General features: G+C 43.6%; 1 protein-coding gene across 1 annotated transcript in view; it reads right to left on the bottom strand.

The window, feature by feature from the left end:
* The window catches only part of LOC147710044 (major histocompatibility complex class I-related protein 1-like), a 195,427-nt gene that overhangs the window by 168,120 nt on the left and 12,083 nt on the right, over nt 1–15,224 (bottom strand). The window contains exon 2 of the mRNA XM_086919312.1: nt 13,203–13,335. Coding sequence (XP_086775438.1) covers nt 13,203–13,281 — 79 coding nt within the window. The 5' untranslated portion in view covers nt 13,282–13,335. The remainder of the gene's footprint in view (nt 1–13,202; nt 13,336–15,224) is intronic.

Raw genomic sequence — 15,224 nt, 5'->3', positions numbered from 1 at the left:
GGACGAAGATCAAGCATATAACATCCCTCAGCTTGAGACTTCAAACTGTGTTCAATGTTCGGCTCTGGTTGTCCAACTAATGAGGTTAACTGCAGATCATGGTCTTAGAGAATGCAACGGCCGTTTCCCCTCAGACTTAACAAAACAGCCAACTTTCGTGAAGTCCGAAAGCAATCTGGATTTCATACTTGTTTCATTGAGCATTTGGCATTTTATGGTTGATTTCAAGGTGGCAAACAGGGATGAGAGTGACCACTATCCCCTTGAACTTTATATTGATGCACTCATGTTCTGTGACCCCTCTGCTTCAACTTCCACTGAGGCTTCCAACTCTAACTTGTGTGATCAGGTACATGTTAATAATAACAGACGTGCATTAAAATGGTCGTACATTTTAGCTCAAGGCAAGGCCTTAGCAATGGTATACTCACTCTTTGACACAATATTTGGGCCTATAGTTGGTCAACCCTTCTCACCCGATCATTATGATCATTTTATTGCATTACATAAGATATTCTTTGATGAGTTAAAAACCTGCTTGTCCAAAATGCCAAAGAAAAAGCAGCAAAATGTAAGAGTCGAATTTCATGGCAAACTATGGTATGACCATTCATGTAGGTTGGCTAAGAGGGAGCTCCTATTTGCTATTAAAAACAAATCAAAGGATGATGTCAGACTCGCAAGGGAAGTATATAAACACACTCAAAGGACTTCGAAAAAGCTATGGGAAGAGTCGATCTGGGCGGATATGTTGGTTGCTGCCAAATCAAAGGACAATGTTGGCTTTTGGAGGCTGGTTGCAAATGAGGGCCACGCAGGTAGAGCTGTGAAGGATACTTTTTTAGATGAACTGACTTGGGTGACACACTTCACATCTCTTTATAAGCAATACGACAGTGGTTCTGATGAGACTCCATGGATGCCACCACCGATTGAATGTCTTGATTTCACATTAGATGAAACTAAAAGGGCAATCAGTGAACTAAAAAGCAGCAAAGCACCTGGCCCCGAAAAAATACCGGGCGACCTGTACAAACATGAAATTGAAGTTTGGGCTCCATATATAAACCGTCTGTTCAATGCTCTATCTAACAACTGTCAATTCCCCGATAGCTGGGGTGCAGCAGAAGTTGTTTTAATTTTTAAAAAGGGAAATAGATCTGTGCCATCGAACTATAGACCGGTTAGTCTAATGGACACCCTGCAAAAATTCTATGCCAAGCATTTATTATTTCGGATAAATGACTGGCTGGAGGAAAAAACAATACTTACAAAGCTCCAAGCCGGGTTTAGGGGTAAGAAGACCAGGTCTTCAGATTCTGTTGTATATATTGGAAGTATGTGCACATTAGGAAAGGCCATTTGTACGTAGCTTTCGTAGATCTGAGAGCGGCATTTGAGACTGCTGGGGGCAAAGCTATGGAACTCCCTTCCCCTCCACATCCGCTGCCTTGACAACTTGTCAGCTTTTCGTAAAGCTATTAAAACTCACCTCTTCCCCCCCCCTGTAGGCCTCCTTTTTTTCCCCTTCTCAGTTGGTTATGATATGGTTCTTAGCGCCGGGACGCCCCGTCGCTGGGGCAGCTGTCGCGCTCTACAAATACATAACATAACATAACATAACTTACTCTGGAGATCCCTAAGTGAAGCTGGTTTGCCAGGATGTCTCCTGGTTCAAATAGTCGAGTTGCATGCTAGGAATCATGCCAACATTAGGTGGGGACCAAATGGTGAACTAACGCGTAATATCCCAATTGAGCGTGGCGTCCGCCAAGGATGCGTTTTGGCCCCCACCCTATTTTCATTATTTGTTAACGATATCCCTGATCATTTGAATGGCTGTGCTAATGACTCACCCCAACTAAATGGAGAAAGGGTGCCTGCGTTGCTTTTCGCGGATGACACCATCTTAATATCCCAAACTAAGAAAGGCCTCCAGGCACTCCTGAACTCCTTTAGTATTTATTGTGTGAAGAAATGATTAGCGATAAACGTTGACAAAACTAAGTGTATGCCATTGAATCCTTGTAAACCTGATAGAGGGACTCTGAATCTGAATGGTAAAATTTTAGAAACTGTTGAAAACTTTTCCTACTTGGGGGTTGTACTCGACTCAAACCTGACATTGAAGGCCCAAATTGAGAAAAGTAAGGTGTCCTATGCCCATAATGTCAAGCCAGTTATCAGCAAACTTAATGCTAGTACAAGTAAGAGTGTGACTCCTGTGCTTGAACTTTTTAAATTTAAAATCCAATCTGCTGCCCTTTACGGGGCTGAGATATGGGGACCTTGGGCAAGGGATAGCTTCCATGGTCTGGATAATAAATGTATGAGAACAATTGTAAGGGTACCCACTAGTACACCGTTGATCCCTCTTCAACTTGACCTGAATCTTAAAAGAACTGACAATCTTATAACCATTAGACCATTAATGTTCTGGATAAGGATATGGTCTACCCCAGAATTAACCGATTATAGGAAGGGCCTTCAAGAGATATTGGGTTTAGATTCCTTCCATTCCATTTTATGGTTCAGACACAATAAAAAATGGCTTTCAATTCTGGGCCTACCCCAGCTATGGGAGAATCCAGATAATTTACCACCATTTGCCAAGTCTATGGTGAAACGAGCCTTCTGGTCCTATATAACTGACAGGTTAGTGAATGAAAACAGAACTGGGTCCTTAACCCAAGAATTCTTAACCTTCAAAGATGACCCTTCCTTTGAAGTTTTCCTAGACGAAATAGAGCCTCCCCTTGCAAAGTCTCTATTTCTGAAATTTAGGTACGGGAACCTCATGCTGAATTCCAATATAGAACGCTGGTCCATAAGAAAATTGGAATGTTCAAATGTTACACATGGGAAATGCTCTATGTGTTTAGATTCTTGTACGGAGGATGAGGTCCATATGCTGTTTATATGTAAAGCATACTCAAAAGCGTGAAAAAGATGGATAAAACCCATGTGCACCCTCCTAGGAACAAGATCTTGTATTACGGCATATAGGATCATTAAAACCAATACTTTCCAGCCTATTGTATTTAGTATTAGTAGGTTTCTTTACTCTGTGTACATTGTTCGCAGGAAGTTTGGTCAGGTACTCTGAGCAGTAACCTTGTATATGCTTAGTTATCAGTTGCAAAATGAAATGAAGCACTTGGTGTTTTTTAATGTGGATGCTTGAAATGAATTTTGTATATTAAGAGATAAAATCAAGAAAAGATCTGTATGCGTATATTGTTATCATCCTATGTTCTATGTATGTATATACGTGTCTTTTATGGCCAAAGCAGCCGAAATAAAGAAATAAATAAATAAAATAATTAAATATGTTAATTTATTTATTGTTATTTATTTTGAAATAATTGTTAATTCATTATTTATTGGTAATTAATTAAAATATAATTGTCATTTTATTTTAATTGATTATTTGATAAATATGTTAATATCAGTTATTTATTTTTTGTAGCGGGTTGTGGGTTTAGAGGGGAATAGGGTGGGAAGTAATTTAATTATAATTAGTTCAATATTTTAATTTATTTATTGGTATTTATTTTGAATTAATTGTTAATTATTAATTGGTAAGTGTTAATTAATTTTAAATAATTGAATAATTGTTAATTATGTTACTTTTATTAATTTATTTTATGTAGTGGGTTGTGGGCTTATAGGGGAATAGGGTGGGAAGTAATTTAATTGTAAGTAATTACATTTTTTACATTTTGATTTTTTGATCTAATTTTAATTAATTTTAAAATGTTAATTAATTTATTGTTAGTTGGTAAATAATTTGTATTAGTAGGTAATTAATAATAATTAGTTTTATTTGTATTTTTAATTGATTAATTAATATATTATATAAAATTGTTAATTATTTAAATTAATTTGTAAGTAGTATTAATATTTATGCTATTTGTATTTATATATGAAGTATTTACTTTACCTACTGTTGCACTCACTGGAGTGGGAATAGTAATGTTTAACTTCACACTATCCAACGCTTTCCCTACTGTTGCACTCAGTGGAGTGGGAATAGTAATTTTTACCCCTACACTATCCAAAGCTTTCCCTACTGTTGCATTCTCTGGAGTGGGAATAGTAATTTTTACCCCTACGCTAGCCAACGCTTTCCCTACTGTTGCATTCACTGGAGTTGGAATAGTAATTTTTACCCCTACGCTATCCAACGCTTACCCTACTGTTACACTCACTGGAGTTGGAATAGTAATTTAAACCCATACGCTATCCAACGCTTTCCCTACTGTTGCATTCTCTGGAGTGGGAATAGTAATTTTTACCCCTACGCTATCCAACGCTTTCCCTACTGTTGCACTCACTGGAGTGGGAATAGTAATTTTTACCCCTACGCTATCCAACGCTTTCCCTACTGTTGCACTCTCAGGAGTGGGAATAGTAATTTTTACCCCTACGCTATCCAACGCTTTCTCTACTGTTGCACTCACTGGAGTGGGAATAGTAATTTTTACCCCTATGCTATCCAACGTTTTTCCTACTTTTGCACTCTCTGGAGTTAGAATAGTACATTTTAACCTCCCACTATCCAACGCTTTCACTACTGTTGCACACAGTGGAGTGGGAATAGTAATTTTAACCTTCCCGCTATCCAACGCGTTCCCTACTGTAGCACTCACTGGAGTGGGAATATTAATTTAAACCTCTACGCTATCCAACGTTTTCCCTACTGTTGCACTCTCTGGAGTGGGAATGGTAATTTCTACCCTCCCGCTATCCAACGCTTTCCCTACTGTTGCACTCACTGGAGTGGGAATAGTAATTTTTACCCCTACGCTATCCAACGCTTTCCCTACTGTTGCACTCTCTGGAGTGGGAATAGTAAATTTTATCCCTACGCTATCCAACGCTTTCTCTACTGTTGCACTCACTGGAGTGGGAATAGTAATTTAAACCCCAAGACTATCCAACACTTTCCCTACTATTGCACTTACTGGAGTGGAAAAAGTAATTTTTACCCTCCCGCTATCCAACGCTTTCCTTACTGTTGCACTCACTGGAGTGGGAATAGTAATTTTTACCCCTACGCTATCCAGCGCTTTCCCTACCTTTGCACTCTCTGGAGTGGGAATAATAATTTTTACCCCTACGCTATCCAATGTTTTCCCTACTGTTGCACTCTCTGGAGTGGGAATAGTAAATTTTACCCCTACGCTATCCAACGCGTTCCCTACTGTTGCACTAACAGGAGTGGGAATAGTAATTCTTACCCTCCCGCTATCCAACGTTTTCCCTACTGTTGCACTCACTGGAGTGGGAATAGTAAATGTTTACTGCTACTCGATCCAATGTTTTTTCTACTGTTGCACTCACTAGAGTGTGTGCTAATAGTAAATGTAACCCTCTCGCTATCCTATGGTAAATATATATATATATATATATGTTTTATTTTTTTATTGTATTAATTATCTATTAGTTTTGATGTTATTTAAGTATTTTAAGTTAGTTATATTTATTAATAATTTATTAATTTTAAATTAGTTTTAACTATTTTAAAAAGTCGATATTTTGACTGTCTATATTTTTAACATCGATATTTTTGATTCGATATTTTGGTACTTACCTGTTTGGAGATAAGAAGTCGATATTTTGTCATTCTATATTTTTTACTCGATATTTTGGTATCTCGATATTTTTGAGATCAATATTATGTCAGTGATCCCTGAAGGAGACCAGAGTTCCTGTGACGTCGTATCTTGTGAGAGAGCGTCTCGCATACTGAGGGAGACCAGGGTTCCTGTGACCTTGTATCATGTGAGGGAGAGTCTCGGATACTGAAGGAGACCAGAGTTCCTGTGACCTCGTATCATGTGAGGGAGCGTCTCGGATACCGAGTGAGACCAGGGTTCCTGTGACCTTGTATCATGTGAGGGAGCGTCTCGGATACCGAGGGAGACAGGGTTCCTGTGACCTCGTATCATGTGAGGGAGCATCTCGGATACCGAGGGAGAACAGGGTTCCTGTGACCTCGTATCATGTGAGGGAGCGTCTCGGATACCAAGTGAGACCAGGGTTCCTGTGACCTTGTATCATGTGAGGGAGAGTCTCGGATACTGAAGGAGACCAGAGTTCCTGTGACCTCGTATCATGTGAGGGAGCGTCTCGGATACCGAGGGAGACCAGGGTTCCTGTGACCTCGTATGATGTGAGGGAGCGTCTCGGATACCGAGGGAGGCCAGGGTTCCTGTGACCTCGTATCATGTGAGGGAGCGTCTCGGATACCGAGAAAGAACAGGGTTCCTGTGACCTCGTATCATGTGCGGGAGAGTCTCCGATACCGAGGCAAGTTCAAGCAGGTCACCTAGGGCGACAATTTCCTCCCTATTTCACTCGGGCCCTCCTCCTCAAGAGCCCAATCAATTTCAACCATGCGAACGTCAGTGTCCAGTTTCCCTTGTCCCGGCGCTCCCTCTCTTTCTTGGCAGTTGTTTGGTCCACTGTTCCAAGCTTCAGGCGCACTTGACTCCCTACGTGGGCAGCCACGGACTGTGTACTCATAAGGACTCACTCAAGCAATCCCTACATCTCTAAGTGAGACCTGAGCACTCTCTCCCCCCAGGTTGTTTGCTCCAGGTTGTTGCCAATCTATAGGCACGCCAGGGCTTACAGCTGCTTTCAGAGAACAAGAGACCTCCCCCATTCAAAGGGAACCAGGGCCACCGGCAGGTGGCTCTCATGATTATCGACTATGATTTGGTGGAATATGTTCAGAAGTAGCTTCTCAGAAGACACCAGCTGACAATTTACAGTAGTTATGCTGGCTCCTGTATCTTGCACAACCTCCACCCGTTGTCCATCTATGGAGACCTATACTTGGAAGTATTGGCAGGTATATGGGCTTTCAGCACAATTTCCTTTTCCCCCACAGAAACTAGGGTGACCTCTAGCTCTTTCCCAAAGCTAACTGGGACTGTCTCCTCTACGAGTGCTACACTTGCAAACTCAAGTGTCTGCCCGCCGGTAGGGGTTGTGCCCTCTTGGGACATTTGGAGTTGCCCTTGGAGTGCCCATACTTGTAATACTCAGAACATTGATGTACAAACCTCCCTGTGTTATGATCAAAGACCCCTTTTTCCTAGGATCAGACTGAGACTGGTTACCACTACTCCCTTGAGAATTATTTTGGGGGCCTTTAGAGAACTCTTTACTGTTAAGTTTTTCTCCTTCCTCTTTCTGCTGGCCCACACCCAACCATTCATGCCTTGCTGGAGTAGTCCACAAAATCTACCCAGGATTGGTTGAGTAGCTTCTCGCTGTTCCTGAACCTCTGGCAGTACTTCCAAGGGGTCAGCACAAATTTAGCAATTAGAATGGCCAACATAAAGGTGTACTTGGTTTAGTCCCCAATATCTAGTGTCAGAAGCATGTCCCACCCAACAGTAGGCATTTATTTCCACAGATCACCCCCCCCCCCCCTCCACCCCCAAGTGCTTGTCAGGTAACTTGTGAATCCTGAGTGCTACCTCGTAGGCAGAAAACTATTTATCTATGTCTTTCCCCACCAGCACTAACTGGGTACCAAATCCTTGGGTATGCGAACCCGTTTCTCTCCTTCAAGTACTTCTGGTCTGCTACCATCATTACTGCTGGAATCTGCCAGTCTGCCTTTGATGTCTAGCTCCCTTAAGCTCCTCTCATGAGCCATTTACATATTTTTCTCTTCCAAGGCCTTTTCAGCTATCTTCTACTCTGTTTCTTAAATGTAGTCATCTGCAGCTTGAATTCCCTCTTCTTCCTCCTGTCCCCCAGTTCCTCTGGGTATAGGTCATGGGATGGGACACTGCTTCCTGCGTTGGCAGAGGGCACTATTCCAGGGTCACATTCTCCATCATCTACTCCAGATGGTTCCTCTGGGGGCTATTCTCAAGCCCCTCTATCCTCTCTGGTGGTCTCACCCAGTAAGGAGTGAACTTCTTTCTAGGCCCTCAGCATCTTATGCAACTCCACCTTCCTGGAGGTGCTCTTGACAGGAAGTCCAAACTCCTTGCAGAAGTTTCTGACCTGGCCACTGTGTATTCCTCAATCTTGACCAGCTCAAATTCCATGCTTGTGGTTGTAGATCCCGCACCCAGAGACATGGTTTTGGAGAAGAATCCCAAATGCCAAACGGGAGAATTTAAAATTCAAATCGGTCTTGGATGTGGAATGGTTGTGTACGCTAAGGGTCTAATTACAAATTTGGCTGTCCATGGGACAGCCGAACATGTGGTGGCTGTCCACCCACTGTTTTATGACTACAGTGGTGGGACCACCACAGGACTGCTGCTACCACAGGGATTCTTTATTCCATGTCCGTGGTCCAGCGGTCAGAGGCAGCAACATGCTGTCGGTGCAGCTGCTGCACTGCCAAGCATATTATGAGTTTCCTCACTGCCCTCCTTTTCATGATAGTGAGCCTGCCATGAAAAGGGTGGCGGTGAGGAAACTAAAGGGGCCCTACAGGGTCCCCTGTTGCCTCCGGGCCTTGGGATGCATGTAGGGGGGCACATGGTGTGCTCAGTCCATGACATGCAGGAAGGTGTTTTGACGCTCCCACAGCGCTGCGTTTCTAAAGGTCTCCGAAGAGCCTTAGAAAGGCACTACGGTGGGACAACAGCCGCAGGACCGCCTGACTAGGGGTTTCCGAGAAGGTTAATCCACTTCTATGTGATAATTAATACGCAACAGTTCAACATGGAAGTACATTTTATACTTCCATGTTGAACTGTTGTGTATTAATTAACACATAGAAGTGGATTAACTTCCTCGTTGGAGACTAGCTGTGCCACCGGGGGACGTTACCCAGCAGGACAATGCTTCTCCGTCATTGTACCATTACACTGACTGATCAGACCGCGATACCTCGGTCGCACGCAAAACATAGAGTCAATTGTTGAACTGCAAACTACACCAAGGGTGTGCAGGTACCCCAATTGGTATCTGACAAGGGGTTTGGCAGCCACATAGCAGGGCGCTAGCGTGATGCCCCACCAGAACAGGGCCGGACTGGGAACCACAACCGGCCCTGGCAAAGTGCTCGGCCGATTTTGCAGCTATGCTGCAAATACTGCCCTGTAACAGAAACGCCCCCAGGGGCCCAAAATCGTCCCCCACCCGTGCGGCGCACCGGGGGTTTGCCCGGTGCCCACTATGGCCAGTCCGGCCCTACACCGGAAGACCGCCAAATGTATTATCAGGCCCTAAGTCACTGTATGGCACTGAACAAACACAACTCGTCCTCACTGCTGCTCACAAATGTTAAAAAATGGGTTACAGGTTGGCTGGGGCATGAGCCCTGGTCAACCTGCAACCACAATCCTAGTCATGGTAAAGTCCAGGCAAACTGACAGCATTTCTGAAGGATCTCAGGTAAGACCATGGTTCACCTCCAAAACCAGAGATTTTTATAAACAATTTTGCTTAGTTAATAAGCAAAATAACAACTAACAGTGGTCTGAGCACACACTGGACAAACTAGAGGATGCAGTGTCGCATTGTAAGTCTCAAAGCACTAGCCTATTTTGCCTATTGTTAGCAACTACCATCTCATGTTTTTCAACACATTAGCTTAAATTAGACAATAGACCATTCACAATGTATTTCAAAACATTTAGCTAGAAACCTATGGAGGCTTCCTAAAAGTATCCATATTTGTTTCTACTTGAGGACATTTCAATATAAAAATGTAAACCAAAGCACGCTGCTGCTTGAGGAAAAGCTAACAGTTGATACATTTCTACGTCTTGCATTTCCATGGATCAGTGGATGACTAGGAGCCATCTCAAACTGAATATTTCCAAAACAGAAATACTCAGGTGTGGTGATTGGAAAAATGATGACCCGCTCGCCACCTGATGATCTGGGAACATTGCCTAAAATATCAAAGGAAGTAAGAAACTTTGGAATTACCATGGAATCCTAGCTATCAATCAATGCCAAAGTGGACAAACTAGCAAGATTCAGCTTTGTTACTGTAAAAACTCTACAATGCATCTTCCCCACCTGGGATTTCCACACAAGGTCCAGGCATCTATCTCTCTGGTTCTGTCTAAACTCGATTACTCCAATAGCCTTAACCACGAATCACAATTAACGACAATGAAAAGACTACAACAGATTCAGAACTCCGCTGCCCGACTACTCTTACATATAAAGCCACAAGCCCACATCTCCCTTGTCTTGAAAGCCCTGCATTGGTTACAGGTTCACCAGAAGATCCACATTCAAGTGGCACATCCTTCTCTGTTCAAGCAGACAAACTATGGAACTCCTTACCACCAAACATTAGATCCATGGATAAGTACATTATCTTCAGAATACTACTTAAGACTAGGCTCTTCCCCACGTAACCACCATATTCAAATACAAATATACAGCATATCCCTCTGTTTATAAACATTTATTTGGACTTTAGCTCTACCTATATATGTGTATTGCTTTGTATAAACGTGTATAATTGATAATTATGTTTATAAATATATAGATATTTGTCAGTTCTGCTTAACAAATGTACATATTACGTATAGTTATATTATGTTATGTTTAACATGTATATAGGTGACCAATTAAATATTTGCTTCACTTTTGCATTACAATATATATATATATATATATATACACACATATATAAACAAATAAACAAATAAATTAACTTAAAGTACAGCAACAAATAAAAGTCAGAGTTTATCAAATACAACTTAAATCTATGTATATTGCCTTACTTTTACATAAGAAGTAAAGTAATAAATATAAAGATACATAAGTACCTGAAAGGTATCTAATTCTGCATTTCCAATGCACTAACCTATATCTCACCCTATACCTCTCTCAATAAATCCTCTAGCTCCAATCTCTGACTCATCTCAAACCTCATTCTACTTGTATGATCCCCCAAAAAAACTTTCTAGACTCCTTTTCTCCTGTACCTCTCCTTGCATCATCTCATACCTCTTTTACTAAACATATCTCCAGAACAAGCCTTTCTAAACACTCCCCACTTACTCTTTCCCCTTTACTCATCCCAAACCTCACCCTACTGCTATGAATTTAAATAAAAGAAACACTTTCCAGACCTTCCCTCTTCAATCCCTCCACTATCCTTTCAAACCAATTAACAGACTAACATGTCTACCGCTCAAATTAACTTTATATTTCCCTATACTAATTCTGTTTGGGTTCCGGAGTAGCATGCTACCCTCCGAAAAACACCTTCACACCTCATCAGGGGTAGCAAGCGCTATATAAATGCAAAACCTTCCCTCTTCTATCCCTCCACTATCCTTTTCAATCCAAATAACAAATTCACATGTCCACCGCTCAAATTAATTTCATATCTCCCTAACTCTTTACTAATCCTTTGCAGGTTCCAGAGTAGCATGCTTCTCACCAAAAAGTGCTTCTACGCCTCATCAGGGGTAGTAATTACTATATAAATGCAATTACAATTTCTACAGAGGTTGCAAAGCCTAAACTAAATAAACACCACAGAAAAATTAGGAAATAAATAAGGTCTCCCTGATGGGAGGGGTGGGTGTCAAGAGCATTTACTTAGGCCATGTTAACAAATGTGCAAAATGTGGCTTAAAATAATTTCTACAATACATACAGATCTCACTTTTAGTATACATATTATTGTCTCATTTGCGGCCATATTCTATCATATTACTAGTATATTTCAAGCATCTTATTTTTCACGACCAATATAATTTCGACCAATTCTCGTGTAAAAATACATAAATCAAAGTTAAACTTGTTGAACAAAAGTATGTAATTTGCGGAAAACTCTAACGAGGCCTACCCCGTCAGAATCAGATACAGCTTGCCTGCACCCTTCTTCTGTCCCCCCCCCCCTCCCCCCCCCCCCCCACCCACCCAGACCGGCCCCCATCACAGTGGGCCTCTTGTTGACATCACTGTGCCCGATCCTGCTGGACTGTCAAGAACAGCTTGACAGGTTTACTGAGGTTTTACATTTCACTCACATGTGCTGAGCACTTCAAAGGGCGAGATAAAGATGCCAAAACTATCTTTGTGTATACTTTTTCCAGTTGCTCAGGATTTGTTCTACCAGACTTCTGCTTCTGAATTTATTGAGTGTAGATAGCATTTTAGTGTGAGATATGTGAGTGAGGGCAATAAGATTACCACACTACACAGTGAGCCCCTCACATCATGGCCCAATAGTTTCTGCTGCCCCCACGGAGGTGAATAGGGAAATTCACCCCCAATGTGCCCCCCCCCTGGGGGTGGGGGTGGGAAGAAAGCCCACTAAACACCAGGGATTTAAAAACCGAGCCAACACAAACAAAAAATGGGCAGTTACCCTGGCATTGGGCAATAACTCACCGCCCCTCCAGGTGGGACAACAGTGTCTTTCTGCCCCCCTGGGGAAGGTAGGAGGCTTCTTCCAATTGGGAAGGTAGTGCCAAATATGACCCCCCGGTCGGGTGAAGAAAGTCCACCTCACACAAGGGATTTTGCCGACGGAGCAAAGGAAAGTGGTGCAGGTGTTGCACTCTGGTTTGTCCCATTTGGGGTGTGGTTGCAGGCATTGCATGACACCTTCTGTGCCTCTTTTCCTTTACTTGAGTTAATGTTCTTGTTTGTTTAACATGTTCCTACATGTTAGTATTCAGTCAAGCACACAGGAGCCCACAGCTGGTGTTCACCAGGTGCCACATGTAAAGATGAGGGGGGCTGCAAGTTGCCCCCGGGACATAGAATGAGCATTCAGCGCTTATCTGATTTGCTCGACACCACTGAGGCCTTTATAACTGCTGGAACGGGGGGGGGGCAACGGAATTAACACCTGATCACAGGTGGGGTCCTGAGAATCCCCTTAAAAACCAAGAATTACTGGGGGAATCAGTGATCAAGTTCCTGCTTTTGGGTTTTAGATTGGATGGAAGATTGAAGGCCCACCCATAGGCTTTGCACTGCTTGTTGTTACATGAGGTTGATCTTAAGTACCCTGCCTAGCCAGACCTAGAAGCGGGGTGTGCACTGCAGGCTGAACTGACAATGACAGACCTCAGGCTCAGTGTTCAAGGTAGGGGGAGGATGGTACTGTAGGTATGGAGGTCTCTCATCCGCTCCTCCTCACACAGCTAAGCTGCCTTGGGCTGGGGCCGGGTTGACTCCATAAAGTGTGGTTCTGTGCAGACTTGTCATAGCACTTTGAGGTGACTCACCTGAAAGACTCCTCGGCTCCGCCCACAGGACAGGGAACAAGAGCGGCAGGTGGTAGAACCAGGTCCTGGACAGAGTCATGGCACTGCCTGCGGCTGGCACTGGTGACTGAGGGCGACTCTGCTGCGGCACCACCTGGAGAAATATAGAAGTTTGAAGTTGTTCAGCAGAGGTAGTAAGAAACAAACAGAATGGGCCCAATTCAGAAAGGACCACTGCATTTGTGGCGGGACCTGCAGTCATGGCGGGGGCCCGCTGTCATAGTGGGGTCCTGCAGTCATTGCAGACCCCAGGACAGAGGCACTGCCACGACTGAGGAGTCCTTTTGTGAATCTTGCCAAAAAAAAGCAACTGATTTCACAACCCTTCCAGACACTGTCACTCATAAGGGCTCCCACTCTCACAAATCTCACACATACAGAAAACCAGATGCGGCAGTCAAGCCTTCTCCTTCATCACTCCTAGAGTGGATCAACCTGCCACAGAGGCTAAAAACGCCCTCCTCACTTCTTGGATTCCGCAAGAAGCTGAAGACCTGGCTTTTCGAGTAGACCCACCTGGCCCTAAGTTTGACTGGGCTCAGCGCCAGGACACCCCCCCCCGTGCACTTTACAAATGAGTATAATATACCTGGCCCTAAGTTTGACTGGGCTCAGCGCCAGGACGCCCTCCCCGTGCACTTTACAAATGAGTATAATATACCAGGCCCTAAGTTTCACTGGGCTCAGCGCCAGGACACCCTCCCCGTGCACTTTACAAATGAGTATAATATACCAGGCCCTAAGTTTGACTGGGCTCAGCGCCAGGACACCCTCCCCGTGCACTTTACAAATGAGTATAATATACCAGGCCCTAAGATTGACTGGGCTCAGCGCCAGGACACCCTCCCCGTGCACTTTACAAATGAGTATAATATCCCCTAACGTGAACTGAGGGTGGGGTGCCTTAGCATGGGATCATGCCCCACCCAGCGTGCACTGGTGTTCTTAACGCCGCTGGTGAGTTTTCTGGTGGGTTCATGATTGAAGGTAAGTTGGGAGCCACTCTTGCTTTTTGTTTTGCCACCTTAATTCCTTTATTATGTTTTACCAGTATTTATGCAGCTCGGGGGACCCTGTGCTGCTGGAAGGAGCTTGCAGGGCCCTAGTTTTTACTATTGTTCTTTTGCGCATTACTATATTTTAAAATTGAAGTGCCATATCTGAAACTGACAAGATTAGCGCTTTACCTCGCTGTACTCAGCTGCTAATTTTAATCGCTTTCCTATTGCTCTGACCTGCTTTTAAAATTGGAGAATCTTTTAACTTTTGTGTGATTAACCTGTGTGGGAATTTTAATTTCATTCTGTATACTGGAGCAGGAGGGGGGATTCGAACCCTGACTGTTGCACAGTTCCGACCGCCACCGCCATCTTTGCCAGACGGTGCGGTCAAGCTGTTTCTCGTTGCCCTCACGCTGGCCTTATTTAAACAGGATGCTGCACACGCTAACAGCGGACGCGCTGCTGGCGCACCAAAGGCAAGCCCGTCTGCGTCCGTCAGTGTCCCGGAGGAGGCCGGGGCGGGACATGTTGCTAGGCTGCCATCAGAACACCGACCTATGATCAGGTACAGCTCTCAGCGACTTCTTGACATTGGCAGGCGTTCACCGTGTAGCCCTCATTATTGTGTTCCTGGGAGTAAGACCCCTCCCGGCTGCAAAGAATGCAGCTGTGTAGTGTCATCTAATCTTGGGCCACCTGATATCACATCTGCCGTCTGCTCACATAGGTCTAGGCAGGAATATGTTGGCAAACATTTAAAAGCGTTTTTTATTAAATACACGCTCCATAAAAAAACATGAGCTTCAATTATACGATGTACTAGTTGATCTCAGCCCAGACATGGTATTAAGACAGAAACATGGCTCACTGAAGCCTCTCCTACCATCGCCAATTCCATCACATCTGGGTACCAGATCATAAGGAAAGACCGCTCTAGGGCAGGGAAGGCGGCTTAGCCTTCATTTTTAAGAGTTCTCTTAGC

This window comes from Lissotriton vulgaris, chromosome 5 (assembly GCF_964263255.1).
Source record: "Lissotriton vulgaris chromosome 5, aLisVul1.2, whole genome shotgun sequence".
Classification (NCBI taxonomy): domain Eukaryota; kingdom Metazoa; phylum Chordata; class Amphibia; order Caudata; family Salamandridae; genus Lissotriton; species Lissotriton vulgaris.
Note: the sequence above shows the minus strand (reverse complement) of the source record. Positions and strands in the feature narration are given on the sequence as shown.